The following is a 25,336-nucleotide window of genomic DNA, read 5'->3' on the forward strand; positions in this document are numbered from 1 at the left end:
CTGTCCTATGAGTTTTCCCATATCTGCCCCCCAACATCTAGTTTTAGGGGCTGGAGGAAGGGGGCATACCCGGATGAGTACCTTATTGTTAAGGGATTCTTGAGGAAGGCTACTAAGGGCAGCCATTAGCTGGTGTGAATAATGGGTTTATTAGTTAGAGCATCATTGTTTGGGGTTGACTCATTGGGGCCACTGGTGAGGGTTATTCATTGGGAGAGTCTAATTTGAGGGCATTATTTGGCTTCAATGAAAGAGATTGCTGGTTGGGCGGTCACTATAGGGATGTTGATTGAGGTCGATGTTTGGGAGGTTCCTAGGTGAAGGTCATTATTGGAAGTCATTGATAGAGACCACTGTTGGTGTTACTGGTATCACTGATTTAGGGTTAATGGTAGGAGGTCATTGCTAGGTATCATCAATTGGGAAGGTAGGTCATCTGAAGGGGACCACTGATTAAAAGGTGTTTCTGGGGTCACCAACTGGAATCATCAGTTGAAGGGATGACTTTCAAGGGGTCCTGGTTAAGATAATAGGTTTGGGAGTCCTTGATGAGCTATTAGTTAGGAAGTCATTGATGGGTCGTTGGTTAGTGAAATTACTGTTTGGCGGTCTTTGGTTGGGGAGTAAGAGTTGGGCTCATTCATGGGTATTCATTGTTAGAGGATTGCTGGTTGGGGAATAATCAATTAAGGGGTCACTGGTGGGGCTTATTAGTTGAGGGGCCACTAGCTAGTGCTTATTATGGAGGAGGTCACTGGTTGGGGTCATTAGTTGGGGAGGTCACTGGATGGGAGAATAACTGGTTGGGGCCATTGACTGGGGGACCACGGATGGGTCAACGGTTATGGGAGCAACTGCTGTGAGATCAATGATGTGAGTTATTAGTTGGAGGGGTCTTTGGTTAAGTCCTTTAGTGGGGATCATTAGTCAGGGGTTATTGATGGGGGCCATTAATTGGAGTTACTGGAGTTAATAATGGGCCACTGGTTGTAGGAATAATTGGAGGCCATTAATAGGGGCTTGTTAGCTGGTGGGTCATCCTTGGTGCAGGCCATTGGCTGAGGTCCTTGGCTGGGGAGAGTCATTGGTTGCACTACATCTATTCTCAGCATCAGTGGAGAGAAAGAAATGACCACTCAGGCCCAGAAAAAGAACCCCTCTCCAACTCCTTCCTTAGTCCCAGCCCCTCACCTGGGCCTTTCCTACCCTCTTTGTGCCCTTGACCAAATTCCTCTGCAGCTGTCCAAGCTTCTCTGATTGAGGCCTGCCTGGCTGACCACTGAGCTCTACCTTGGGAGAAGACATATAGGATACGCTTCCAGGAGTCTGGCCCTGAGTACTAGACCTTGACTTTGATCTCCGGGCTCTGGAGCCAGTCCTACTCTGCCTTCCATGTCTCCAGACCTGGCTCAGCCTTGCTCCTCTTCCACACTAGAAGCCTCCCCCTGCTGGCTCTTCTGGTCTAGTCAGCACACATTTGCCTCCACTGGGCAGCCCCCTACCTTATACCCCTCTGGTGTTTTTTGTGAATTCTTTGTTCCCATCCCCAGACAAGGCACTCCTGGGGGAGGGAGCCTATCTCCTCTTTTTGTCTTTATTGGACTGAACCCCAGAACTGATACTCCTGTTCCTGTTGCAGACCTCCAGCCACAGCCCCAAAACAGAGACACCAGCTTCAACTCTGCCTCCGACTCCCACACCTTTGTTCATCACCACCTCTGTGACCATTGGCCACAATGTCACCATACTAGAGGTCAGTGGGAAGTGGATGGGGCTGGAAGGGAAAGTCCTGGGGCAGTGGTGGTGGTGGACAATGAGGAGGCCAGGGGCAAACTTTGGTCTGTTTCAATGTTCTCAGGGGGGCCTGGACCCTGACAATGAAACCGAACTAAGAGCACTGGAGACTAAGTTAGCCAAAGAGGACAAAGAAGGAGATGGCCCCGCCATGGGCCCTGACTTCCAGGCAGCAGAACTGCCATCACAGCCTCAGTTCCACATCTTTCCTGTGAGTCTGAGGATTTGGGCTATGGGGGGGATGGGAAGTGGCAGGGAGTCCTGCCTGGAGCCGCCTCCCACATTTTCTCTTCTACTTTCTTGTTATTTTGCCTAGAATGCCTTCCCACCACCCCACTGTAGTCAACAAATATTAGCACGATGCTAATGTGACAGGAGCTGTGCTAACGGATGGCTATGTGGGTAGGATGGTGCATTTGGCTTTTAGTCCAAGCAAGATGAGAAGCCACTTGAAACTGAGCGTGATCTGATCTGGAGCTTTCAATTCCTTCTGGCTGCTGAACAGCATATGGACTGTAGGGGGAGCCAGAGGGGCAGCAGGGAAACCAGTGGTCTATGCAACAACAGCCTGGGGACCTGGATGAGGGTGGTGGCAGTGGGGATAGAGAGAAGTGGACAGACTTGGACCATGCTCCATTTTGGTCTTGCTACTGGAGATGGAGAAAGATGCAAAGGTGACTTGGTAGATGCATGGTGGCACCTTTGAATAAAATGGAGAAGCCTAAAGGAAAAGCAGGGGGCGGAATCTTAAGAATCTCGTTTTGGGTGTGTTAAATTGGCAGCCCCTGCTTGGCATCCAAATGGAGATGTCAAGTGGGTGATTGCTTAGAGGATTCGGGAGTTCAAGGGACATGGTCTAGGCTGGAGATAAGACTTGGAAATGAACACCAGAGTGATGCTGCCTTTAGCCAAGGGATTGGATAAGATTGCTTAAGAAAATAGTGCAGACAGGGAAGGAGCCAAGTTCTAGCCTTGATGTTGGACAGGGGAGGAGGGGAATAATCATAGCCAACTCACCCTGAGTGCTTGTTATGTCCTAACCATTGTTTTAATTTATTCTTCTTCCCATGGGATATATACAGTTATCATTCACCTACTGACTCTACAGGTGAGGCCATAGGAGTTGAATAAGTTGCTGCCCATCATCCGGGTAGTGAGAGGCAGCTCCCAGATTAGGATGTTCCAAAGTCCACACTCTCCTCCTTGATGATGGCCAGGACTCACATCTTTTTTTCTCTTCATTCCCTTGCCTCAGAGTGCTGGAGAGAAAGGAGCAAAAGGAGAACCAGCAGTGATTGAACAGGTGAGGGGCCTGGGGCTAGGAGGAGGTGGAGGGGTCTGGGCTAGAGTGGGGATCACACTCATTTCTCCCTCAGGGACAGCAGTTTGAGGGACCTCCAGGAACCCCAGGACCCCGAGTGAGTCATGGCTGCATTCCTCCCCTTTCCTTTCTCTTCTAGTTGGGGTGTTTGAGCCCTTGGGGTGAAGGGCTGGGGTATAATGTTGCCATATCATTAAAAGATTATTACATGTTTGAAGCTCACAGGATGAGTCAAAATAGGGGTTGGGATGTAAAGTGGGGGATAGATGTGGGTCAGTATAGTTTTGAGGGGTCAGAGAATGGCTCAGTGATGGGTAAGAAGGTGTGCAAGGGGTCAGGGTCAGTGGTGGGTTAGAAGTTGGCTTGGCTCAAGCTTTGCATTTCTTATGACTTTGGTTCCTCTGTCCTCAACAGGGGGTGGTTGGCCCCTCAGGCCCCCCTGGTCCCCCAGGATTCCCTGGAGACCGTGGTCTACCGGTAAGAAACTCCCTCTGGATTATATCCTTCTGGGAGGAGTGAGGTTTCAGGCTGTGAAGTGGAAATTGGGAACTTGTATGTCTGAATGTGGATCTGAGAGTCAGGGACTGAGAACATCATGCTGAAGATGGCATTGACCTAACCCACTCATCTCTCTCCCCATCTGTGAATTGTCACCCATCTTCTTTCTCTGGGGGCCTTCCCCTGCTTTTCTGTTCCATCTGTCTCTATCCCTGAGTGTCTTTCATCTCTTTCTCCCCATGTCTCTGTCTTTCTCTGTTGCCTCCATCCCTCTGCCTCCCCATCTTTCTCTCCCCCCTCTGTCTTTGTCTTTCCCTGTCCCCTTTTCTCCATCTTTCTACCTGTGTCTTCTGTCTCTCCATCTCTGCCACTTTTTATGACTCTCCCTCCTTCTCTCTGTCTTTCTCTTGCCTACTCTCTTTCTTGCTCTCCCTGCCTCCGTCTTTCTCCATCTTGCTCCCCTCTCCCCCTCCAACTCTCTTATCTCTGTCTATGTCCATCTCTCTCCCTCCATCCCCCTTTGTGTCTCTCCCTCTCTCAGGGTCCGGCTGGCCTCCCAGGAATCCCTGGCATTGATGGGATCCGGGGTCTACCAGGCACTGTGATCATGATGCCGGTAAGAGGGAGATAGGGTGGCACATCCTTGGGGGTTTAGTCCTGACCGGGGAGGGAACCTCTCCTTGGGCTTCCCTCACAACTAGCTGCCCCCTAGTTCCAGTTTGCAAGCAGCTCCCTCAAAGGACCCCCAGTCTCCTTCCAGCAAGCCCAGGCTCAGGCAGTACTGCAACAAGCTCAGGTGAGTAGAGGAGAATCAGGGACCAACAGGGGCTAATGGGAGGACATTGAGAGAGTGACAGGTTGGGAATAATGAAGGCTAGTCAGGAGGCAGGGGGATATTTTTCTCCTGAAGATGCCTTTTGGAAGGTTGTTGGTTTTTTGGGAGACCTGATGTTCTGTTCCCCTCCATCTTTCCAGCTGTCTATGAAAGGTCCTCCTGGCCCAGTAGGGCTCACTGGGCGCCCAGGCCCTGTGGTGAGTAAGGAGTCTTTATGGAGGAGGGGGGATACCTCAGTGGAGGGGGAACCCTCCTTCTAACTCCATTACCTCATCTCTTCCTCCAAGGGTCTCCCTGGGTATCCTGGTCAGAAAGGAGAGATGGGAGAAATGGGGCCACAGGTGAGATTGGTGGGGATGGGGACAGGATTGGATGGGAAGGACATTCTCCCAGAGAAGTGCTATTTAAGGACAATGACAAAGGGGCTGAGGATACCTTTGTAATTATTGCCCTTCCTAGAGAATGATTTAAAGCAAGTCCTTCCTCTCCTTTTTCTTCCTCCTTTTTTTCTCTCCTAGGGTCCCCGAGGCCTTCAGGGACCTCTTGGGCCCCCTGGCCGGGAGGGAAAGATGGTGAGTAACTTGTAGGTCTTTAGGTCATCTCTCATCCATCCCTCAACACCCAACATGAGCCTTGGCTCCTTGCCCCCAGGGTCTGCTGGTGTCATTGGTGGGATAAGGGCACTGAGAACAGAGAATAGCAGCTCTACTGAGTGTGTCACAAAGGTATCTGGCCAGGTCACAGAGTCAAGGAGGACTTTCTAGATGGAATGATGCTTGAACTGAGATCTGAGGTATAACCAGGTAAATAGGAGAAAAAGGGTATTCTAAGTAGAGGGAACAGCACATGCAGAGGAAAAGACTGGTGCACTGAGGGAGATGATGAACAAGATAATTCCAGACAGTTTTAAATGCAATGAGGAACACAGAGCTGGACACTTAATGGAGACTGAAGATTTTAATTTTTGTGATGGTGGTGACATGGACTAGAGCAAATGGCCTGGAGGTAAAGACTAATGGACAGGTTCAAGATGTATTTGGGAGGTTAAACTGGTACACAGAGAATCCCCCAGGATTCTGCAGGAGGAAAGTACTCAACAAACAGTAATAGGTATCTTGATGCTGTTACCTCCCTGATAGGGCCGCTCTGGAGCAGATGGTGCTCGGGGCCTCCCAGGGGACACAGGACCTAAGGTAGGTGATAAGGTCAAGACTGGGACGTGGAGGGACTGTCAGATCAGGGATTCAGGGCTCAGGTGGTGTCTCTTTGTGCAGGGTGATCGGGGTTTTGATGGCTTGCCAGGGCTTCCTGGAGAGAAGGGCCAAAGGGTGAGTGTGTGAGGTCCCTCCACCATACCAGGCCTCCCAATATCCATCCATGGTACCCTCTCCACCCCCAGTATCAGAGGCTCCATCGCTGTGTGTGAGCTCTCCTCCCATCCTTTCCTGGACCAGCCCCATGTTTCCACTCTGAACTCCCTCTGTTCTCAACTCCAGGGTGACTTTGGCCATGTGGGGCAACCTGGCCCCCCAGGAGAGGATGGTGAGAAGGTAAGTTTGGAGGAGACAGAATGGTCTAGAAGCTAGAAGGCCAGAATGAAGGTCAGAGAGAAATAGAGTATTCAGGGGACAGGGTGAGAGGCGTGTGTCATTAGCCTCGGTGGGGCTCCAAAAGGTACATGGAGAGCTGGGGGCTAGCTAGTACCAGAGTTAGTAGGTGAGACTCAGGATTGCAGGTACAGGATTGGGGTCAGGGGCCTGGACTGAATCCCATGTGCTCAGTCTATTGGTCACTTCCTCACGCTCTGACTCTGGGGTGCCTTGGAAGTCTCCCCAGACAAGGGAAGGTGGTTTTCTGAGTGTTTCTCTTCCCCGCTCACCAAGTGATGAATGCTTTCCTGCAGGGAGCAGAAGGACCTCCGGGGCCCACTGGCCAGGCTGGGGAGCCCGTGAGTATCAGGGACCTCTGGATCCTTTGCCTGGCACAGGGGAAGAAGTCACGATTCATGGGGCATCAGGGCAGTGATGCTGGAATAATGCTCCTACCTCCTTGCAGGGCCCCCGAGGACTGATCGGCCCTAGAGGCTCCCCTGGTCCCCTGGGACGGCCGGTGAGAATGTCACTTTCTGTCCACATTCCTGCTTGTCCTTTTCTCACCTCTGTCCCCTCTGCATGTCCATTTCTGTTATCTGGTTTCTCTGCCCACTCATCTTTCCACCTGTGCCTCTCGGTGTCTCAGACTCAGGCTCCTGTGTGGTATCTGCCCGGGTCTCACACCCTCTCCTCCCCCAGGGTGTAGTTGGAATTGATGGTGCTCCAGGAGCCAAAGGAAATGTGGTACGTTGTTCTGCCTTCTGACCCTTAACACTTTCTGATGCCCTGACTCCATGATCATCCATCCATATCCCTGTCCACTCTCATGACCCCTATTTCAACTTCATTGACACTTCAACACCATGATCCCTTCCAGCTTCACAGCACCTCCCCTTTCTCCTCAGGGTCCTCCAGGAGAACCAGGCCCTCCAGGACAGCAGGGAAATCCCGGGTCCCAGGTTTGAGCTATCATTTTCAATAATTGGGGGTGGCAGTAGTCAGCTAAGGTCATAGACCACTCTCAGCCTTTCCACTTCCCAGCTCACTACCCATTTTTGCCTTCCTTTACCCCCCCCCCCTTTTTTTAAAGAGAGAGAGCAAGCGGTGGAGGGACACACAGAGAGAAAATCTTAAGTAGGCTCCATGCTTAGCATGGGACTCAATCTCAAACCCTGAGATCATGACCCAAGCTGAAATCAAGAGTCAGACACTCCACAAACTGAGCCACCCAGGTCCCCCACCTTTACCTCTTTTTTTTTTTTAAAGATTTTATTTATTTATTTATTTGACAGTTGGAGAGAGATCACAAGTAGGCAGAGCGGCAGGCAGAGGGAGAGGGAGAAGCAGGGTTCCTGCCAAGCAGGGAGCCTGATGTGGGGCTCGATCCCAGGACCCGGGGATCATGACCTGAGCCGAAGGCAGAGGTTTAACCCACTGAGCCACCCGGGTGCCCTCACCTTTACCTTCTTTTTTTATGTCCCTAGGGACTCCCTGGCCCTCAGGGACCTATTGGCACTCCTGGGGAGAAGGTGAGTGACAGCCCCACCCACCACCACCCTTTCCTGTCTTCTTCCTTCAACTCTGTCTGCAGGAAAAGCTCCCCCACTAGGACCCTTTTATTAGCCCTGGGTAATGATAAATTGTAACATTCCTTAAACAAGCCCAGAGTTTAAAAAATATTGTTGGGGGGAAGGGTTGGTTGGGAGAAACAGAAATCCACCAAAGCTAGATCACATAAGGAGATATTCTCAGAATTTAGGGGAACCCACAGATGCCAGTCATCACAAATATTAGTAAGACCCATGGGCCAGGAGAGCCCTTTCTCTGGGGGCCTGTGGTGTCATCTTATTCCTGTGCACATCAATTCCATCTCCCCCAGCAGACAGGCTTCTTTCTCCACATATCTTAGTCTGTCCTCACTCCCAGGTTCTATTTCTACACAATTTTGTGCTGCTTTAATCACAATTTCAGCCCCTAGCTCCTTTTGACCTTACAGTTTCTTTACCCAAATCCATCTGATTTTAGTTTCTATGAAGTGAGGTGTCGCTTACCTCAAAATTTCAGAAGAAAATCTAATTGGCTTAGCTGGGCCAAGGGGCCCACTTCTGGACCTATTCACTATTTGTAGAACACAGGGGGTCACCCCATGCCTTCCTGGGCTCAGCTTTCATCAGATGAAGACAGAGGCACTTCTAAAGAAAAGGATGTGGCTAAGGAGTCCACCCACACACTGTTTGTTTGTTTGTTTTCCCCTCTACACTGTTTTTACCTCCCTTGTCTAAACTCTCCCAGAGATGGAGGATTTCTGAGGCTCAGAGAGGGAAGGGGACTTACCCAGGGTCACACAGCAAGTCTGGGCAGAGCTAGGAAGAAATTTCCTAGCCTGTGGGATATGCTTGTTCTGTTATCTTGAGTAGCTGTAGGTCTGAGTAAGGCTGTTCCTGGTGAGATGCCAGACTCCCCCTACTGCTCATTTTCTTTCAGGGTCCCCCTGGGAACCCAGGAATTCCAGGCATTCCAGGATCTGATGGCCCTCCGGTGAGAACTGGGTGCAGGCAAAAGGAGGGAGAAGGAGGAGGCTTGGGAATTTGAATGGCAAATCTGTCTCTGATGAATTCTTTCCTCAGGGTCACCCAGGCCATGAGGGCCCCACAGGAGAGAAAGGGGCCCAGGTAAGTGGCCTGTAGAGAGACTGGGTTGGGGATGAGCTTGATAGGCAAGACTCATGAGGAGAGAGATGAGGGCACCAGGACCATGGAGTGGGGGAAGAACAGGATGGCTCTGATCTTATCTCCATCTCAGGGACCACAAGGGTCTGCAGGACCCCCGGGCTATCCTGGACCTCGGGGTGTGAAGGTACGTGATACTTGGTGCCTGCAAGTAGGGATGAGTCATTGGCATTGGGTCTGGGGAACCAGTTTCATGGGAAATGTGTGCATGTGTGGTGAGAGGTATCAGTTGGCCAGGAGAGGTGTGGTAGGAGTTGGGTTTCAATCTGAGTGACAATAGGTAGAATTATGTGCGTTACTTGGAGCTGAACAGCCGGGGAACTATTGCAATGTAGTTGTCACCTTGTAGTTGAGAATAGTTAGGCCTATCTGAGGCTGGACCATTTCACTGTAAACACAGTCCAGGTCAGCACACCGTAGTGAAGCAGACAGTTGGGCTTTAGCGCAAGCCCAGGGCCATGCAATCCTCAAGCACAGAAATAGCTCTACTATTGACCAAGGGTGGGGACATTGGAATCACATCTAATATAAATTTAGTTACATTGTAGCAAGATTGGTACCTGTGGTCTAAGAACAGAGTTTGGTGGTAGCCAAGAGGCAACTCATCACATTGTGGCTTTGTAGGCAAGCTCAGTTATACTATAACCAAGGAAGTGGCGATATTATAGTCAGCCACAGAGTCCTGCGGGTTGCCAAACTAAGAGTTACATTGTAACCAGGCATAATTATATATAGTTAAAGACTATGTTGTAACTGATTCTAGCTACATTGTAGCCAGGGTCAGAGAGTCATGGTGGCCTAAGCTTGGTTGGATACATTGTGGTTAAGTGAATCCCCTTGTGACTGGAGATAGTCATGCTATTGTCAAAACAGTTATATTGTATTTAAGTACAACTTCATTATCGACATTGAACTCAGTTACATTGTGTCTCTCTGTGGCTGGAAACAGTCGTGCTATTGTCAAAACACAGTTATGTTGTATCCAAGTGCAATTTCATGATAGTCTCTGAGCTCAATTACATTGTATCTCTCTGTGGCTAGAGACAATCACGCTATTGTCAAAACACAGTTATGTTGTATCCAAGTGCAATTTCATGATAGTCTCTGAGCTCAGTTACATTGTATCTCTCTGTGGCTAGAGACAATCATGTTATTGTCAAAACACAATTATGTTGTATCCAAGTGCAATTTCATGATAGTGTCTGAGCTCAGTCACATTGTAACCAAGTGCAATTTTCATTGCAACCCAAGCCCAGGGTTTGGGCACCTGGGCTTGAATAGAGCAGCCTTGCTGTAGCTAAGCACAGACTCGCCTTGTTGCCAGGCACAGAGTCGCATTGTAGCCAGCACAATGGGGAACATTCCTTTGCCTTTAGAATGAGACTGGGGCCTGGAATGTTCATCCTCTTTCTCCTGCCAGAAGGAACTGTGGACACAGTGTCCCCGGGAGATTGGAATCAATTACTCGGAAATTTGGCCTTCCCTGCACACCCCCACACAGATGACCCTGGGAGGCTGCCAGTGGGAAGAGGGGTGGAGAGCCAGTCTCTTGCACACCACACTAGCAGGCTTTGGAGAAAGGTCATTTCCTCTAAGGCTGCCCCCTTCCACTCTTGTCCAGTATCCTTGGGGCTGCCCTGACTTGTTTTGGGGCAGAGGACTGAGTTGGAGGGCCCTTCTTAAGCAGGGGAGGGACTTGAGATCTTTTTTATTTTTCAGGGTACCTCTGGCAACCGGGGCCTCCAGGGGGAGAAAGGAGAGAAGGTGAGAAGGGAGAGGGTTCTTGGTTGGGGGGAGCCCTAATAATGAAGCTCTTGTTGTATCCCTTCCCTGAAGCCCTGACCTCTGACCTCTGCACTTCCTCCCACCCAGGGAGAAGATGGCTACCCAGGCTTCAAGGGCGATGGGGGGCTTAAAGGAGATCGGGTAAGATGCCTCCAGATGAGGGATCTAGTGATTCTGGGGCACTTGGGGAAGACAGGTGGGAGGATGCTGGGGCTAAGATAGGGGGCTGGAGGGACCAGGAATAACACAGGGTCTAATACCTCCTTTCTATTCCAGGGGCTCCCTGGACCCCCTGGACCCCGGGGAGAGGATGGTCCGGAAGGGCTAAAGGGGCAGGAGGGGCTGCCTGGCAAGGAGGGTCCCCCAGGCTCAGCTGGGGAGAAGGTGAATGGACCTTGGTCACCCTCTCCAGTCTACTCCACAGCTTCCCATCCTGCAGCCAAGATACTCCCTGGCCTTCTGCCTTCTACCCTTGGCTCTTTTATCTCCAACCTCAGGAGGCTGCTACCACACTTACCATCTCTAATTTCTTAACTCAGCGTTACAGAGCAATTTCATGCACAGTATCTGATTTTATCCCCATAACCACCACAGGCAACAGGCATTTTTATCCCCATTTAACAGACAAGGAAAATAAGATTTGGAATAGAATAGAATAGAATAGAATAGAATAGAATAGAATAGAATAGAATAGAATGTGTTGCCCAGAGACATGCCCTTAGCAGGCAGGAGCCAAGATTTGAACTCATGTTTCCCTGAATCTCACCCTATTGCCCCTGTCACCAGGCTCTAGCCATGCTGTCCTTTCTTTCCTGATCTTGAGGTTGCAATTTCTGACCTTTGTCCCATAACTTCTCTGCAGGGCAAGCTTGGGGTGCCAGGTCTCCCAGGTTATCCGGGACGTCCAGGCCCTAAGGTAAGAAGCTCAGGGGTTGGGAGTGGGCAAGGGCAACATTCAGATATTCAGGGCCAGATTGTGGTCTAGGCGAGTGAGCTACCCACCCCTTGGGTCACTAAGAGACAGCAAAAGATGTGAGCTTTGGTATCAGACTTGGATTAAAATACCCACTCCTTACCTGCCTAGTGACCTTGGGCAAGTCTCTTGAGCATACTTACTTCTTTGTAAAATGGAGATATCAGTAGTTTTTATCTCATCAGTTTGATTATAATGACATTGATAATTTTGATAATAAAACTATAGGATCCTTCTTATCTGGTGTGATTGAGGCTGGTTCAAACCAAGCCAGTAGGAGGAGAATCACAAAAAAATACATATCTTACAATACTGAATTATAACTTACAATAAAATGCACTTATATAAAAAGATACATTTGTCTGCCAATTTTTTAATGGATGAGACTGCTGATTAGGTTTTTCTGCCTAAGCCACACCCACATTACATCACTGAAGATTTATAGTTTGGGTTTATATAAAGTGGAACAGAAACTTGGACACTTGGGAAGAAATCCGAGCGCCAAATCCTTCCAGAGTTCCACACTTTTGTCATCTCCATCTGGCAGTCATCTTGTGCATGCCTCATTTGACGTGACTTTTTTTAGTGACTTCCCTTTTTATTGAGTCTTTTCCATTTAACTTACATTTGGTAGACATCTTTCTTTTCCTTTCTGCATCCCATCAGTTGTTGTAAACTTTCCTTAAGTCACATGACTCCAGTAGCAAGGGCAACTGACATAAACAGACTGGGGAGTATACTCAAGGCACCATACCTAAGAATAGAACTCAACCGATTGGAGCAGGAGTTCATGGGAGTTAGAGCAAAGCCTCTTCGCCAAGACCAGTCCATGCGTTTTGGACAGCAAGCAACACACGACAGAAGGCATGATGTGTTAAGTTGAGGTTGTTGTCTTAGCTGTTATAACAAAAATACTTTAGACAGCGTGGCCTAGACAACAGAAATTTATTTCTCACTGTTTTGGATGTTGGGAGTCTGAGATCAGAGTGCTAGCATGTTTGGATTCTGGTGAGGACTCTCTGGTTTGCAGACAGCTGTCTTCTCTCTGTGTCCTCGAATGGTGGGGTGGGGGCGGGAGAGGGGGACAGAGGGAGAAAGAGAGACAGGGAGAGAGAGATGGGGACAGGGAAGGAGGGAAAAAGAGAGAGAGAGATCTAGTCTCCTTTTCTTTCTTTCTTTCTTTCTTCCTTTCTTTCTTTCTCTTTCTTTTTTTTTTTTTTTTTTAAGATTTTATTTATTTGACAGACAGAGACCACAAGTAGGCAGAGAAGCAGGTTGGGGACGAGGGAAGCAGGCTCCCTGCTGAGCAGAGAGCCTGATGTGGGGCTCAATCCCAGAACCCCAGGATCATGACCTGAGCCAAAGGCAGAGGCTTTAACCCACTGAGCCACCCAGGCACCCTGAGTCTCCTTTTCTTATAAAGACACAGATCTGGGGTGCCTGGGTGGCTCCGTTGGTTGAGTGTCCTCCTTTAGCTCAGGCTGTGATCCCGGAGTCCAGGGATCCAGGCCCATGTTGGGTTCCCTGCTTAGCAGGGAGTCTGGTTCTCTGTCTCCCTCTGCTCCTCCCCCCTGTTCACGCTCTCTCTCTGTCTTCTGATCACTCTCTCTCAAGTAAATAAGTAAAAAAAGATTTTTTAAAGACACTGATCCACTTCATGAGGGTTCCACTGTCACCACCTACTTACCTCCCAAAGGTCCCACCTCCAAATGCCATTCTTCAGCATAGGGCTTTGACATATGAATTTGAGGGGACACAAATATTTGGTCCATAGCAGTCAGTAATAATCAACCTGAAGAATGACAACTAATGTGTCATAAACACTTACTGTATGCCACACGCCATGTAAAATACTTTCTATACATTATCCTAGTTAAGCCTCACCAAAACCTTGTGAGGGAGGTATTATTGGTATCCTCAGGCTACAGGTAAGGAAACTGATGCTCAGAGAGAGTAAGCCATTTGTCCAGGGCCACACAGCTAGTCTAGTGATAGGTCTGGGATTCAAAACATGGTGAGGGGTGGGAGGAGATAGCAGACCCTATGATGTCCTCCCCTGGGTGGAAGGAGGATGCCTCTAAGATGGGCAGGACAGCGTGGGCTGCGGCCAGTTAGTTAACAAACATCAAGTAAGCTCCGACTATGTACCAGGTTGAGGGGAATAAGACCAGAGCAGCGTATCCTAGCAGAAAAACCAGACAATGAGTAAGTAGGCAAGTGAATGAGGTTTTTTTTTTTAAGATTTTATTTATTTATTTGACACACAGAGAGAGAGATCACAAGTAGGCAGAGCAGCAGCAGGCAGAGAGAGAGGGGGAAGCAAGCTCCCTGCTGAGCAGAGAACCCTATGCGGGGCTCGATCTCAGGACCCTGAGATCATGACCTGAGCTGAAGGCAGAGGCTTAACCCACTGAGCCACCCAGGCGCCCTGAACAAGGTTGTTTCAATATAAATATTTTGGGAAAACAAAATAGGACAATGTGATAGACGGCAAGTGACTTGGAGGTTGTGGTGGTCAGGGCGGTGGCAGAAGACTTCTCTAAGGAGTTGACATCTAAATGAGACCCAAAGGATGAAGAATAGCTCCGTCTGTGGGGACCTGAGAGAAGAGCAGTTTAGGCAAAGGAAAGAGCCAGTGCAAAGGCCCAGAGGCAGGAGTGAACGAGTGTGCCTGAGTAGCATGGAGGGGCCAGTGTGGCAGGAGTGGAATGAGCAAGGGCTGAGGATAGGGAAAGAGGAAGCCTTGGAGGAGGATGGGGCTGGAAGGACCAAAGAAGCTTCTGGAAAGGATGGAGTGGCTGAAGGGTGAGGGGTCAACTTTACTCACCACCCACTTTTTTTACCCACAACTTTTTCTCTCTGATTCTCTCAACTCAGGGATCTACTGGCTTTCCTGGGCCTCTGGGACCATTAGGAGAAAAAGGGAAGCGGGTGAGTCGTGATCCAGGGGTCAGGGGAGAGGGTAGGACTTGGCGAGGGGAATGACATGTGTGGTTCTGCAGGACAGTGGGGAGGCCCCTGGGTGGCTGCATGTAAGCCTAGAAACACTTGTTTGCACACATACCCCCATACACGGTGCAGGGCCCACGTAGGTGACCCCACCTGGCATCCCTGCCCACATGCTTGCGTGTGCCAGTGGCCACACGCCTCACAGTGTGGATCAGATGGGGTCTGGGGGCTGCAGCCTGTGGGCCTGTGGTCAGCAAGGACACGGGCCTGCACGCACGTGTGTGACTGCAGACATAAATGTGTGTGTGTGAGGGTGGGGACATGCTCACAGGTGCCCGTGTGTCTGTGGACATGGCGTGCAGACGTGTGCATGGTGGGTGTGTGGCCACTGTGTCTGTGGACGCAGTGTCTACACACAAGAATCTGTGTGTACAGCTGTGCTTATAAGGACCATGTCCTCCTGTGAATCCGTGTGTGCTTGTGTTTACGTTGAGTGTGCACATGTGCAAGGAACAGATTGCATGGGGAGCTCCAGGTGTCGATCCGAGGCTGTGGGTCACCCCACGTGTGCTGCTGCGGCATGACGTCTGGGATAAGTGGGTGTCCTTCTGGGCGGACACACCTGTGTTTGGACCCTGTAGATGCATTCACAGGTGTAACTGGGTGTCTGTGATCTTCGCACGGTGTGTGTGTGTGTGTGTGAGAGAGAGAGAGAGAGAGAGAGAAAGGCTTGTGAATAAACGTGTAGCAGACCTCTTTCTGGGTCTGTGCCGGGATGCATTTGTGTGTGTCAGGTCTTTGCAACGTAGCTTTCTTCTGCTTCCCCCTCACCTGATTTATTTTCCAGGGGAAGGCGGGGCAGCCAGGCCTGGAAGGAGAGCGGGGACCACCAGTAAGAAGATGGCTCCCCCATTCTGCCTGGCCTGGGGGCGGGGGCGGGGCTGGAGGGAGGGGCTGCAGGAGGAGAGGCGAGGGTGGGGGTGGGGTGGGGTGGGAGGTTATGCAGGTAGGCAGGGGAGAGGGTTAGGGTTATGTTGGTGTCCCTGGGAGGGCAAGAAGGGATCACAGAGGGAGGGGGCCCAGAGGACTGGGGCTCATCTCCTAGCTTCTCCCACCCTCTTGCTTCTAATCTTTGCTTCTTTTCTACTCAGGGCTCCCGCGGAGAGAGGGGGCAGCCAGGTGCCACCGGGCAACCAGGCCCCAAGGTATGGGCTGGCGGGTGATCAGGCCCCCACGTGGGGCCCCCTCACCCAGGCTCCCCAATGTCCTCCGGAAGCCCTCCCGGTTGGGTTTGTCCTGCAGCCTGAATCTTATGCACTGTGTCCTAGGGCAATGTGGGCCAGGATGGGGCCGCTGGGTTCCCTGGAGAAAAGGTGAGTGTGGGTGTTTCTGGATGGGAGACAAACCCAGGAGGGAGGGAGGCATTATGACACGGTGGAAGGAACAGCCTCTAAAGTTGGGAGCTGTGAGTTTAAGTTCCAGCTCTGCCACTTGCCTGCTGTGTGACTTTGGGGAAGTCACTCAGCCTCTCTGGGCCTTGTTTTCTCCCTCTATGAGATGGGAATAAACACAGTCCCCACTGCAAAGGGCTGTGGGGACACGGGAAATGACTGAGTGTGTGTCACGTGTCTGGCTCCATGCCCGGTGTGCACAAAGTGTTCAGTATGCTTGTCCTAATGCGGGGCTCAGACGGCCAGGCAGGAGGGATGAGGCCGTGGTTTCTGGTTCCATTTCAGGGCCTCCCAGGTCTGCAAGGCCCTCCTGGATTTCCTGGGCCAAAGGGTCCCCCTGTAAGTGAGTGCACCGTGATTGGGGGTGGCCTGGAGGGAAGCCAGGGGTGGGAAGACTGCTTAGTCATGGCTTATCTCTGTCGCACCTTGTTCCCAGGGCCCCCAGGGGAAAGATGGGCGTCCTGGGCACCCTGGTCAGAGAGGAGAATTGGTGAGTAGCCTCTGGACTTCTGACCCCTGACCTGTTAGGCTCTCTAGTTCTTCCTCCCATGAGACACCCCTTTTAATTTTTCTCCCCAGGGCTTCCAAGGTCAGACAGGCCCACCTGGACCGGCTGGTGTCGTGGGTCCTCAGGTCAGAATGGACCCCACAAGTCTTCCCAGTTCTGCACCAGTTGGGAGTTATTTGGGGGGGAAGCACATCTCCGACAGCCCCCTCCCCCACGCTGGGCCACCTCCGTTCAAGATAAGCTTCTCTTCCTTCCTCTTCAGGGGAAGACAGGAGAAGCAGGACCTCTGGGGGAGAGGGGCCCCCCAGGCCCTCCTGGACCTCCTGGTGAACAAGGTCTTCCAGGCCTGGAAGGCAGAGAGGGTGTCAAGGTGAGATGCTACCCCCTGGAAAATCTCAAGTTGAGTGGCCCCAAAGGTTCCCCAATGACCCCATGCCACCCCAAGGCTCAGAATCACCCCCAGATTCACAGACTAGGAGGAAACACCCCTTCTCTGGAGCCTGACCTTCCTCCTCTGCCCTCCTGCAGGGGGACCTGGGGCCACCCGGACCCCTTGGGAAGGAAGGACCACCTGGTCCCAGGGGCTTTCCTGGCCCCCAAGGAGCCCCTGGGGATCCAGTGAGTATCCTTTGCCCCCCCCCCCCCGCAAATGTATCTGGCTGGACTCTGAAGCAGACAAGGAGAAGGGTGCTCTGGGGAGGGACATGGTGGTGGCATCCTGGGTGGGGACAACCATGAAAGTAAAGGAATGACAGCAGGCGGGACCTGGAGGAGATAGACCCCTGACCTTCAGCGCCCAGGAAGAAGAGGGGAACTGTGGGCCCCCAGAAGGAAGACAGGACCTGGGCACACCCGTGGGCATCTCTTGACTGAATCATCTCCTCCCTCAGGGACCTACTGGTTTAAAGGGTGACAAAGGCCCCCCGGGCCCTGTTGGAGCCAATGTAAGTATAAGCCCATTTGCTGGGTGGGGGACAGGGTGGCGGTGCCTTGGGGCATCTGGGGAGCTAGACATTGCCATGATTAAGTCCCCTATCCTGGGTGTCAAACAGGCCTGGCTCACACCCATGACCTCAGTTTTCTCACCTGTGACATGGCCCCGTCCGTGAGATGATCCATCCCACACTTACTTACCTGCATGCCAGACATCAACAGATTATTTCTTATTTCTAGTTGGGGAGATAAGGAATCAGTGGCATGAATAGCACAGAGAAGGGGGAGTAGGGAGAGAGCCGCTGAAATGAGCTGCTCAAGGAAGGCCTCCTGAGAAGGGGATATTGGAGCTGAGACCTGAGGGAGGTGAGGGAGGAGCCATGTGGGTATATAGGGGAAGAGCATTCCAGGCAGTGGGACTAGCATGTGCAAAGGCCCTGGGGCTGGAGTGTGCGCAGCATGCTGGAGGAAACAGTGGGACCTGTGTGGCTGGAAGGAAGGGAGCGAGGAGGTCAATAGGAGGCAGAGAGGGCAGGAGGTAATGGGGCAGGTTGTGCAAGGCCTGGGGGTCACCAGGAGGATTTCCCATTTCGTGAGTGAGCTGGAAGCTGTGGAGGGTGGTGAGCAGGGGGATGTGTGTGCCCTGACTCAGGTGTCCCTCTGGCTGCTGTGGGGAAGGGCACAGAGTGGCCAAGACAGCAGTATTAACCTGACTCAATGCCAGGCAACTTGAAAGGCCTCTATCAGTGAGAACTACTTTTGCTATTTTTCCTGACCCTTTACTCCTGTTTTCAGGGCTCCCCGGGGGAGCGGGGTCCACTGGGCCCGGCAGGAGGCATTGGGCTTCCTGGCCAAAGTGGAGGCCAAGGCCCTGTTGGCCCTGCAGGCGAGAAGGGGTCCCCGGTGAGTGCCTGCCCACTACATTCCTCAAGCATCCTCAGGACTCCACATATCAGGACCTTCCCTCTGCCCTGACCCCTGACATACCCCCTTCCACTCCCCCATCAGGGCGAGCGTGGCCCCCCTGGCCCCACAGGCAAAGATGGGATCCCAGGCCCCCTGGGGCTTCCTGGACCCCCTGGAGCTGTTGGTCCTTCTGGCGAGGATGGGGACAAGGTAAGCGTTCACAGAGAGGGCAGGACTCAGGGGCTTAGGGTACGGAGAGTCCAAGTTGGTCCTCCATCATGCTCTTTCCCCTGCAGGGGGAAGTGGGTGCCCCTGGTAACAAAGGGAGCAAAGGCGACAAAGGGGATGCGGTGAGTGTGGGGCCCCAGGGAAGGAGGTGGTCCTGGGGGAAGGCAGAGGGATGGGAAGGATGGGGTGGGTAGCTGGGATCCTGAGAGAATGGGGAGGGAGCTGAGGTGGTTACCTCCTCCTCTCCCTTTCCTTGTTGGCATCGTTCTCTCTGTTTGTGACTCTGGGAGGCTCTGAGGCATCACATTCCAGCTTCCCCCAGGACTTCAGCCACAGTGCCTACTGTCTGTCTGTGAGCCAGCTCAGTCCCTGGAGGGACTTCTGGGGAAAAGTCCTGATGAGCCAAGCTCAGGATGACGTCCGTGTCTGATCCCATCAGTTGATGGCTAGGAAGACAGGGCTGTGGGGGAAGCAGCTGTTGCTTCCTGATGGGTGGAGTGGGAGGGAGTGATTGTCATCTTGAGGGTTCTCCTAATCCTGAACTTGAGATTTTTTTTGGCTGTGTCCCCTCCTCCAGGGTCCACCTGGACCAACAGGAGTACGGGGTCCTGTGGGACACCCAGGCTCCCCGGTGAGTGCTCCTGGCTTTGTGACCATCTCCTGGATCCCAGGTGGGAATGGACAGTGTCCTCCACCATGACCCAGACCCAAACTCAACCCTAGCCCTAATCTACCCCTCCATGCTGACATCCAGTAGGAACTCACCCCAGAATCTGACTCAATCCCAATCTCAACCTGAATCCTGAAGGCCTTCACAGTCCCAGTCTTAACCCTATCCATGACCTTAACCTCAACCCCAACTCAAACTTTATCTTTAAATCTGAACCTTGACCCCATCCTACCCCTAACCCCAAATCTGACCCACCCTCCAATGCTGACCCCAAACCTGAACTCAAACTTTGAATCTGACCTCAGCCCCAATCTCAAACCCAACCCTAAATTCCATCTCAGCCATATCATGACTTTGACCTCAACTCACCACCCAATGCCCACTCACCACCCAATGCCCATGTGAAAACTTTGACTCAGCTCTTGACTTAATTCCCAAAATCTGACCCTTAACCTGCACCCCCAATGCCAAGTCCAACCCTGACACTTTCCAAACTTAAGCCCAACCCTGACTGTAATTGTTAACCTCGGTCCTGACTTTGACCCAGAGCCTATCTCCAACTCTTCACTCAGACCCCACCTGTACCCTGCTTCTGTCCTTCTCCCAGGGTGCAGATGGGGCTCAGGGACGCCGGGGACCACCAGGCCTCTTTGGGCAGAAAGGAGATGATGGAGTGAGAGGCTTCGTGGGGGTGATTGGCCCTCCCGGCCTGCAGGTGGGTGTCTGAGTTTGGGGGTGTGGCCTCTTTCCCTGCACTCTGTGCTCCAATCTTTCTTCTTTTTCCCACAGGGGCTGCCAGGCCCTCCTGGAGAGAAAGGGGAGGTTGGAGATGTGGGGTCCATGGTATGGACAACCTGGGGAAGGTGGGAGGGAGGAGAGGATGGGTGATTTGTGGCCATTACATTAATTTTGGAGGGGTGGTATCACAGGGCACATTGTCATTTTAAGGTGATGCTGGTCACCAGCATTAAGGATGGTGTTTGTGGCTAGTGATGCCTTTGGGGAGTCATGAGGTCACTGGATGCTATTCTGACTGTCCCACAGGGTCCCCATGGAGCTCCAGGGCCTAGGGGTCCCCATGGCCCCAGTGGATCAGAGGTGAAGACTTGCTGGGGGGTGGTGGGGCAGGATGTCTGAGAGGTGGGGACCTCCATTTCCCCAAAAGGGGTTGTTGGAATCCCACAGTCCCACTTCTACTGCTTGCTGTCTCTCCAGGGCCCTCCAGGGCTGCCTGGGGGAGTTGGTCAGCCAGGCGCTGTGGGCGAGAAGGTGAGAGAGAGGGGGTAGGGGGCTACCTAGGGTGGGGGAGTCTCAGCCAGTTTGGCTTGGGGATGGCTGTTCTGGGGAGCTCCTCCCTGTCCTTCATAATCAGAGCTCTCCCAACCCTGACTTTGCCTCCTGCAGGGTGAGCCAGGGGAGGCTGGAGATCCAGGACCCCCAGGAGCCCCAGGCATCCCTGTGAGTGACTGTGTTCTATACCCCTGCACACGTCTCAGGGAATCCCTGACCTCTGGGCATCTATACCCCTGCACACGTCTCAGGGAATCCCTGACCTCTGGGCATCTAGGGCCACCTTCACGAAATCTGGGCAGGCCTGAGTCAGACCTATAGGTATCCCCAAGCCCCGGAAGGTCTCAGATAGGGCTGCTACGGAGAGTTCTTCAGGTTGTACACCTACAGGGTGCAGGTGGGGGCTTGGGTCCAAACTATGAACCCAGAGTGGGGGATGAACTTCCCGGAGGGATCCCCTTTCCTAATTCACTCCAGCATGGCATGTGGGCTAGACCAGCCTTGGTTATGATCTCTGAGCAACTGGACCATCCCGGCCCCTGACTCCAATAAACCCTAGATGTTTTCGACATCTGACCCTTGGACAGTCTAGGCTCTTCTGACCCCTGACCCCAGGAAAGTCCCAGACCACTCCGATTCCTGAGTCCAGGGAAGCTAACCCTTGACTTCTGAAGAGTCCCGGCTATTCTGACCTCTGACTGTTTCTGCAAAGGGGCCCAAGGGAGAAATTGGTGAAAAGGGGGACTCAGGCCCATCTGGGGCTGCTGGACCCCCAGGCAAGAAAGGTCCCCCTGGAGAGGATGGAGCCAAAGGGAGCGTGGTGAGTCCCGGGAGAAGTGGAGGGAGAGATCAGGGAGGGGCACTTGTGTCCTTTTGAACCTGCTCCCCAGCTTCTATCGAGGGGTTCCTCCTCCAATGTGCTGGTTCCCTAGGCAACCCAGCACGTGGCTGAATACTGACAAATGATGGTTATAGGTCACTGTATGGGCGCAACTTGCTTCCACATGGAATCATTCTGGAAGCGTTGGAACTGCTGAGATCGATGCCCAGAGTTGGGGCTGATGTGGGATTTGGCCTTAGGGTGGAGGCTGAGACCCTCCCACCAGCATGATGGGGCTTGGGGTGGGGTGGGAGGGCAGTGAGGACCTTCAGGGTCTACAAAACCTCAAGTTGGATCTGACCCCTTTCCGGAGGGTCAGTCCTACCTGTGAGTCCTGAGCTGGGAGGTGCCTGGAGGATGGAGTGAGGTGATGTGTGTCATGGGTTTAGCTCAGTACCTGTACACCTTAGACTCTAGAAAGTTCACCCTATCAGGGCGGGGACTTTGTGTTTTGTTCACAAGCATATCCTCAGCAGCCCAGGCTATGCCTGGGGACAGTTCATGTGGCAAATAAATGAATGAATGCCCGATAATTCAGAGAGGTGCTTAGTCCTTGTTCTGTCTTCCAGGGTCCCACTGGGCTCCCAGGAGATCTAGGACCCCCCGGAGACCCTGGAGTTTCGGTGGGTGTGAGCCCTACTCCCCCATAAGCCCCCACATAGTCTCGTTTCTGTCCCCATATCTCCACCCTCCATAGATTTGGGCAAGGTCTGTGGAACAAATAACCCTCATATTTCCCCACATTTCACCCCCAAATCCTTAAGTGCCTCCACAACCCCTGCCCACCCCACAGGGTATCGATGGCTCCCCGGGAGAGAAGGGAGACCCTGGTGATGTTGGGGGACCGGTGAGTGGTGGAGCAGAGGATGTGGTGCTGGTAGAGGGGGTTGGGTTGGGTGAACTGGGGTGAACTGGGGGGACAGAGAAGTAGGTGGATGAGATGCCTGGGACCCCTGTAGATGCCCTTGCCTTGCCTCTCTGGGGCTTCCCTAGGAACATGAGTGACTTCAGTGAGGAGGTGGGAGATGGCTGCTGTTGGCGTGGTGTATGAGGGAGGCTGTCTGGGTCAGAGGCATCCTGAAACATAGTCATGCTCCACCAACATGAGCTAATACTACCTGGTGCTGTTCTGTATTCGTAGGGTCCACCTGGGGCTTCTGGGGAACCTGGCCCCCCTGGGCCTCCTGGCAAGAGGGTGAGTGAGACCCACCTCCTGGCTCTCCTGGGTCCATCCTTGCCCCAGCCATCTCCACTGGCCTCCCTTCACTCCCACAGGTCTCCCTAAACCCCCACAGACCCCTGTCACCCCAACAGGCTCCCTTTACCCCTAAAGCTCCCCTCCCCCACATCCTCTTTCTGTCCTCAGGGTCCTTCAGGCCGCATGGGTCGAGAAGGCAGAGAAGGGGAGAAAGGGGCCAAGGTGAGTACTCCCCACCCAGGGAAGGGTCCCTGTGCTGATGCTTGGCCAATAGCTGGGCCATCAACGCAGGAGTCCCACTTCCCTCCCCGTCCCTCAGGAGCTCAGGAGGAAGTTTCCCTCTGACTCTTTTGGCTCTTCCCTTGTCCTGTTCTGTTAGGGGGAGCCAGGTCCTGATGGTCCCCCAGGGATGACAGGCCCAGTGGGGGCTCGAGGGCCCCCTGGACGTGTGGGGCCTGAGGGTCTTCGAGGGATCCCCGGCCCTGTGGTGAGTTGGGTGGGAATAGGGATGGGGTGGGGTGGGGTCAGCTCCTCCCTTATAGTTTCTCACCACAATTTGGAGCAACTGACCCTGGCTGGGGGTGGGGGTCGGGGGTGTGTGTGGAGGCCAGGGCATTCACACTGAGTTCTGGCCGAGGGCAGCCTCCCCATGTTTGGCTTCATCCTAGGGTGAACCAGGCCTCCTGGGACCACCTGGACAGATGGGCCCTCCTGGACCCCTGGTAAGAGACTTCTTTGTCCCTGATATCCTGGCACTGAGAACCACACTGGCCGTCCAGGGACCGTCTAGCAACTGTGGGTGCTGGTGGTGCAAGCTGACCCCTCACTGACTACCCATCTGACAGTCCACCGTGACCATCTGTACTAACCATCTCTCTGATCACTTATCTGGATGGTCTACACTGACCACCCACACTGACCCTCCATCTTGGTGGTTCATACTGACCACAGTGATCCTCCATCTTGATAGTCTTTGCTGCTCATCCACACTGACCCTCCATCTTTTTTTTTTTTTTTAAGATTTTATTTATTTATTTGACAGAGAGAGATCACAAGTAGACAGAGAGGCAGGCAGAGAGAGAGAGAGAGAGAGGGAAGCAGGCTCCCTGCTGAGCAGAGAGCCCGATGCGGGACTCGATCCCAGGACCCTGAGATCATGACCTGAGCTGAAGGCAGCGGCTTAACCCACTGAGCCACCCAGGCGCCCCCTGACCCTCCATCTTGATGGTCTACACTGCTCATCCACATTGACCCTCCATCTTGATGGCCTACACTGATCATCCACATTGACCCTCCATCTTGGTGGTTCATACTGACCACAGTGATCCTCCATCTTGATGGTCTTTACTGCTCATCCACACTGACCCTCCATCTTGATGGTCTACACTGCTCATCCACACTGACCCTCCAGCTTCGTGGTTCATACTGACCACCGTGACCCTCCATCTTGATGGTCTGCACTGCTCATCCACACTGATCTTTGGTGGTTCATACTGTCCACAGTGACCTTCCATCTTGATAGGCCAAACTGACCCTCTATCTTGCTAGTCTACCCTGACCTTCCACACTGATTCTGACCACTGACTGTTCATATTTACCATGCTCTAACCCCTTCGTTATCCCTTGTCACCCCTCCTCTCTCCTGACCATCCCCATAATCACATCCCTGGTAGTTCCCACTTGAAATCTGAGTAATTTCCCATTTGACTCTCCCCTAATCACCCACATGAACCTTGAGATTTCATGTTTGAGACTCATTAACTGAGCCTCACCCTCCTTCCAGGGGCCCTCTGGTCTTCCAGGATTGAAGGGAGATGCTGGCCTCAAGGGGGAAAAGGTAAGGATATGACCTTCCATTATTCTCCCCCAATTACCTCCATCTCTCCCACCTTTACCTGCCTCCCTGGCCAGAGGGCTGGCAGGTTGGGGTCTCCTCTGCTCCCACACTCACAACCCCAAGGCTCTAGAAGTATCCCTCCCCACCATATTTTTTTCCCCATATATGCCTCTTTTGTCTTACAGGGCCACATTGGATTAATTGGGCTCATCGGCCCCCCCGGGGAAGCTGGTGAGAAAGGGGATCAGGGGTTGCCAGGCGTGCAGGGCCCCCCTGGCCCCCAGGGAGAACCTGTGAGTTCTATCCCAAGTGGGAAGAGTGTGTTCAGAGGACGGGTGGGTGGGGAGGCAGAACTGGGGCTCATTTGGAGAGTGCACATTTGGGAAGCTGGGGTCTAGAATGAAAGGGGTTGTGTCTGGGGAAAATGGAGGCCTCTAACTGGGGATTTACAAGTCAGAGGCTGTGTCTGTGGCTTGTTCTCTTGAGGGGACTAGAGGCTCGTCTGGGGGATATGCCTGGATCATAGGGGTGAACCCCCATCCATGATAACCTTGATGTTCCTTTCTTCAGGGTCCCCCTGGTCCCATCGGCTCTCTGGGCCACCCTGGGCCCCCAGGTTTGGCGGTGAGTAAGAGGGGTTTGTGGGGTGGGGTCACCATGGTGGGCCAGCTGGGACTCCAGCCTTCCCTGTCTCTACCCCATAGGGTCCTCTGGGACAGAAAGGCTCCAAGGGGTCCCCGGTGAGTATATGCTGTCCCTTGGGCCCCTACATCCTGACTTCCCGCCCCCTTTCAACATCACCACACCTCAGTGCCTTTGCATTTGTTTGTTCATTCAATCACACATTCACTGAATATTTATTCAACATCTACCATTGTATTTTATCAAGTCTAAGATGCCATCAATTTTAACAGGAGCCATTATTTTAGAAACTACTATGAGCGAAAGCAGTTTTGACA

The 25,336-nt window shown here is 52.6% G+C and overlaps 1 protein-coding gene across 3 annotated transcripts in view; it reads left to right on the forward strand.

The window, feature by feature from the left end:
• Nucleotides 1-25,336, forward strand: part of COL5A3 (collagen type V alpha 3 chain) — a 37,293-nt gene that overhangs the window by 5,957 nt on the left and 6,000 nt on the right. For 2 of the 3 annotated variants that reach the window (XM_047703210.1, XM_047703203.1), the window contains exons 7-61: nt 1,640-1,753; nt 1,859-2,005; nt 3,050-3,097; nt 3,171-3,212; nt 3,530-3,592; nt 4,155-4,229; nt 4,326-4,409; nt 4,589-4,645; nt 4,736-4,789; nt 4,967-5,020; nt 5,588-5,641; nt 5,723-5,776; nt 5,945-5,998; nt 6,352-6,396; nt 6,504-6,557; nt 6,740-6,784; nt 6,946-6,999; nt 7,525-7,569; nt 8,525-8,578; nt 8,668-8,712; nt 8,843-8,896; nt 10,489-10,533; nt 10,642-10,695; nt 10,831-10,938; nt 11,417-11,470; nt 14,405-14,458; nt 15,324-15,368; nt 15,628-15,681; nt 15,805-15,849; nt 16,213-16,266; nt 16,364-16,417; nt 16,507-16,560; nt 16,698-16,805; nt 16,964-17,053; nt 17,326-17,379; nt 18,164-18,271; nt 18,377-18,484; nt 18,571-18,624; nt 19,080-19,133; nt 19,780-19,887; nt 19,962-20,015; nt 20,217-20,270; nt 20,388-20,441; nt 20,577-20,630; nt 21,175-21,282; nt 21,912-21,965; nt 22,136-22,189; nt 22,484-22,537; nt 22,709-22,762; nt 22,920-23,027; nt 23,209-23,262; nt 24,324-24,377; nt 24,563-24,670; nt 24,948-25,001; nt 25,082-25,117. In XM_047703210.1, coding sequence (XP_047559166.1) covers nt 1,640-1,753; nt 1,859-2,005; nt 3,050-3,097; nt 3,171-3,212; nt 3,530-3,592; nt 4,155-4,229; nt 4,326-4,409; nt 4,589-4,645; nt 4,736-4,789; nt 4,967-5,020; nt 5,588-5,641; nt 5,723-5,776; nt 5,945-5,998; nt 6,352-6,396; nt 6,504-6,557; nt 6,740-6,784; nt 6,946-6,999; nt 7,525-7,569; nt 8,525-8,578; nt 8,668-8,712; nt 8,843-8,896; nt 10,489-10,533; nt 10,642-10,695; nt 10,831-10,938; nt 11,417-11,470; nt 14,405-14,458; nt 15,324-15,368; nt 15,628-15,681; nt 15,805-15,849; nt 16,213-16,266; nt 16,364-16,417; nt 16,507-16,560; nt 16,698-16,805; nt 16,964-17,053; nt 17,326-17,379; nt 18,164-18,271; nt 18,377-18,484; nt 18,571-18,624; nt 19,080-19,133; nt 19,780-19,887; nt 19,962-20,015; nt 20,217-20,270; nt 20,388-20,441; nt 20,577-20,630; nt 21,175-21,282; nt 21,912-21,965; nt 22,136-22,189; nt 22,484-22,537; nt 22,709-22,762; nt 22,920-23,027; nt 23,209-23,262; nt 24,324-24,377; nt 24,563-24,670; nt 24,948-25,001; nt 25,082-25,117 — 3,555 coding nt within the window. The remainder of the gene's footprint in view (nt 1-1,639; nt 1,754-1,858; nt 2,006-3,049; nt 3,098-3,170; nt 3,213-3,529; nt 3,593-4,154; nt 4,230-4,325; nt 4,410-4,588; nt 4,646-4,735; nt 4,790-4,966; nt 5,021-5,587; nt 5,642-5,722; nt 5,777-5,944; nt 5,999-6,351; nt 6,397-6,503; nt 6,558-6,739; nt 6,785-6,945; nt 7,000-7,524; nt 7,570-8,524; nt 8,579-8,667; nt 8,713-8,842; nt 8,897-10,488; nt 10,534-10,641; nt 10,696-10,830; nt 10,939-11,416; nt 11,471-14,404; nt 14,459-15,323; nt 15,369-15,627; nt 15,682-15,804; nt 15,850-16,212; nt 16,267-16,363; nt 16,418-16,506; nt 16,561-16,697; nt 16,806-16,963; nt 17,054-17,325; nt 17,380-18,163; nt 18,272-18,376; nt 18,485-18,570; nt 18,625-19,079; nt 19,134-19,779; nt 19,888-19,961; nt 20,016-20,216; nt 20,271-20,387; nt 20,442-20,576; nt 20,631-21,174; nt 21,283-21,911; nt 21,966-22,135; nt 22,190-22,483; nt 22,538-22,708; nt 22,763-22,919; nt 23,028-23,208; nt 23,263-24,323; nt 24,378-24,562; nt 24,671-24,947; nt 25,002-25,081; nt 25,118-25,336) is intronic. The other variant, XM_047703220.1, reaches the window with a different exon arrangement.

This window comes from Lutra lutra, chromosome 1 (assembly GCF_902655055.1).
Source record: "Lutra lutra chromosome 1, mLutLut1.2, whole genome shotgun sequence".
Classification (NCBI taxonomy): Eukaryota; Metazoa; Chordata; class Mammalia; order Carnivora; family Mustelidae; genus Lutra; species Lutra lutra.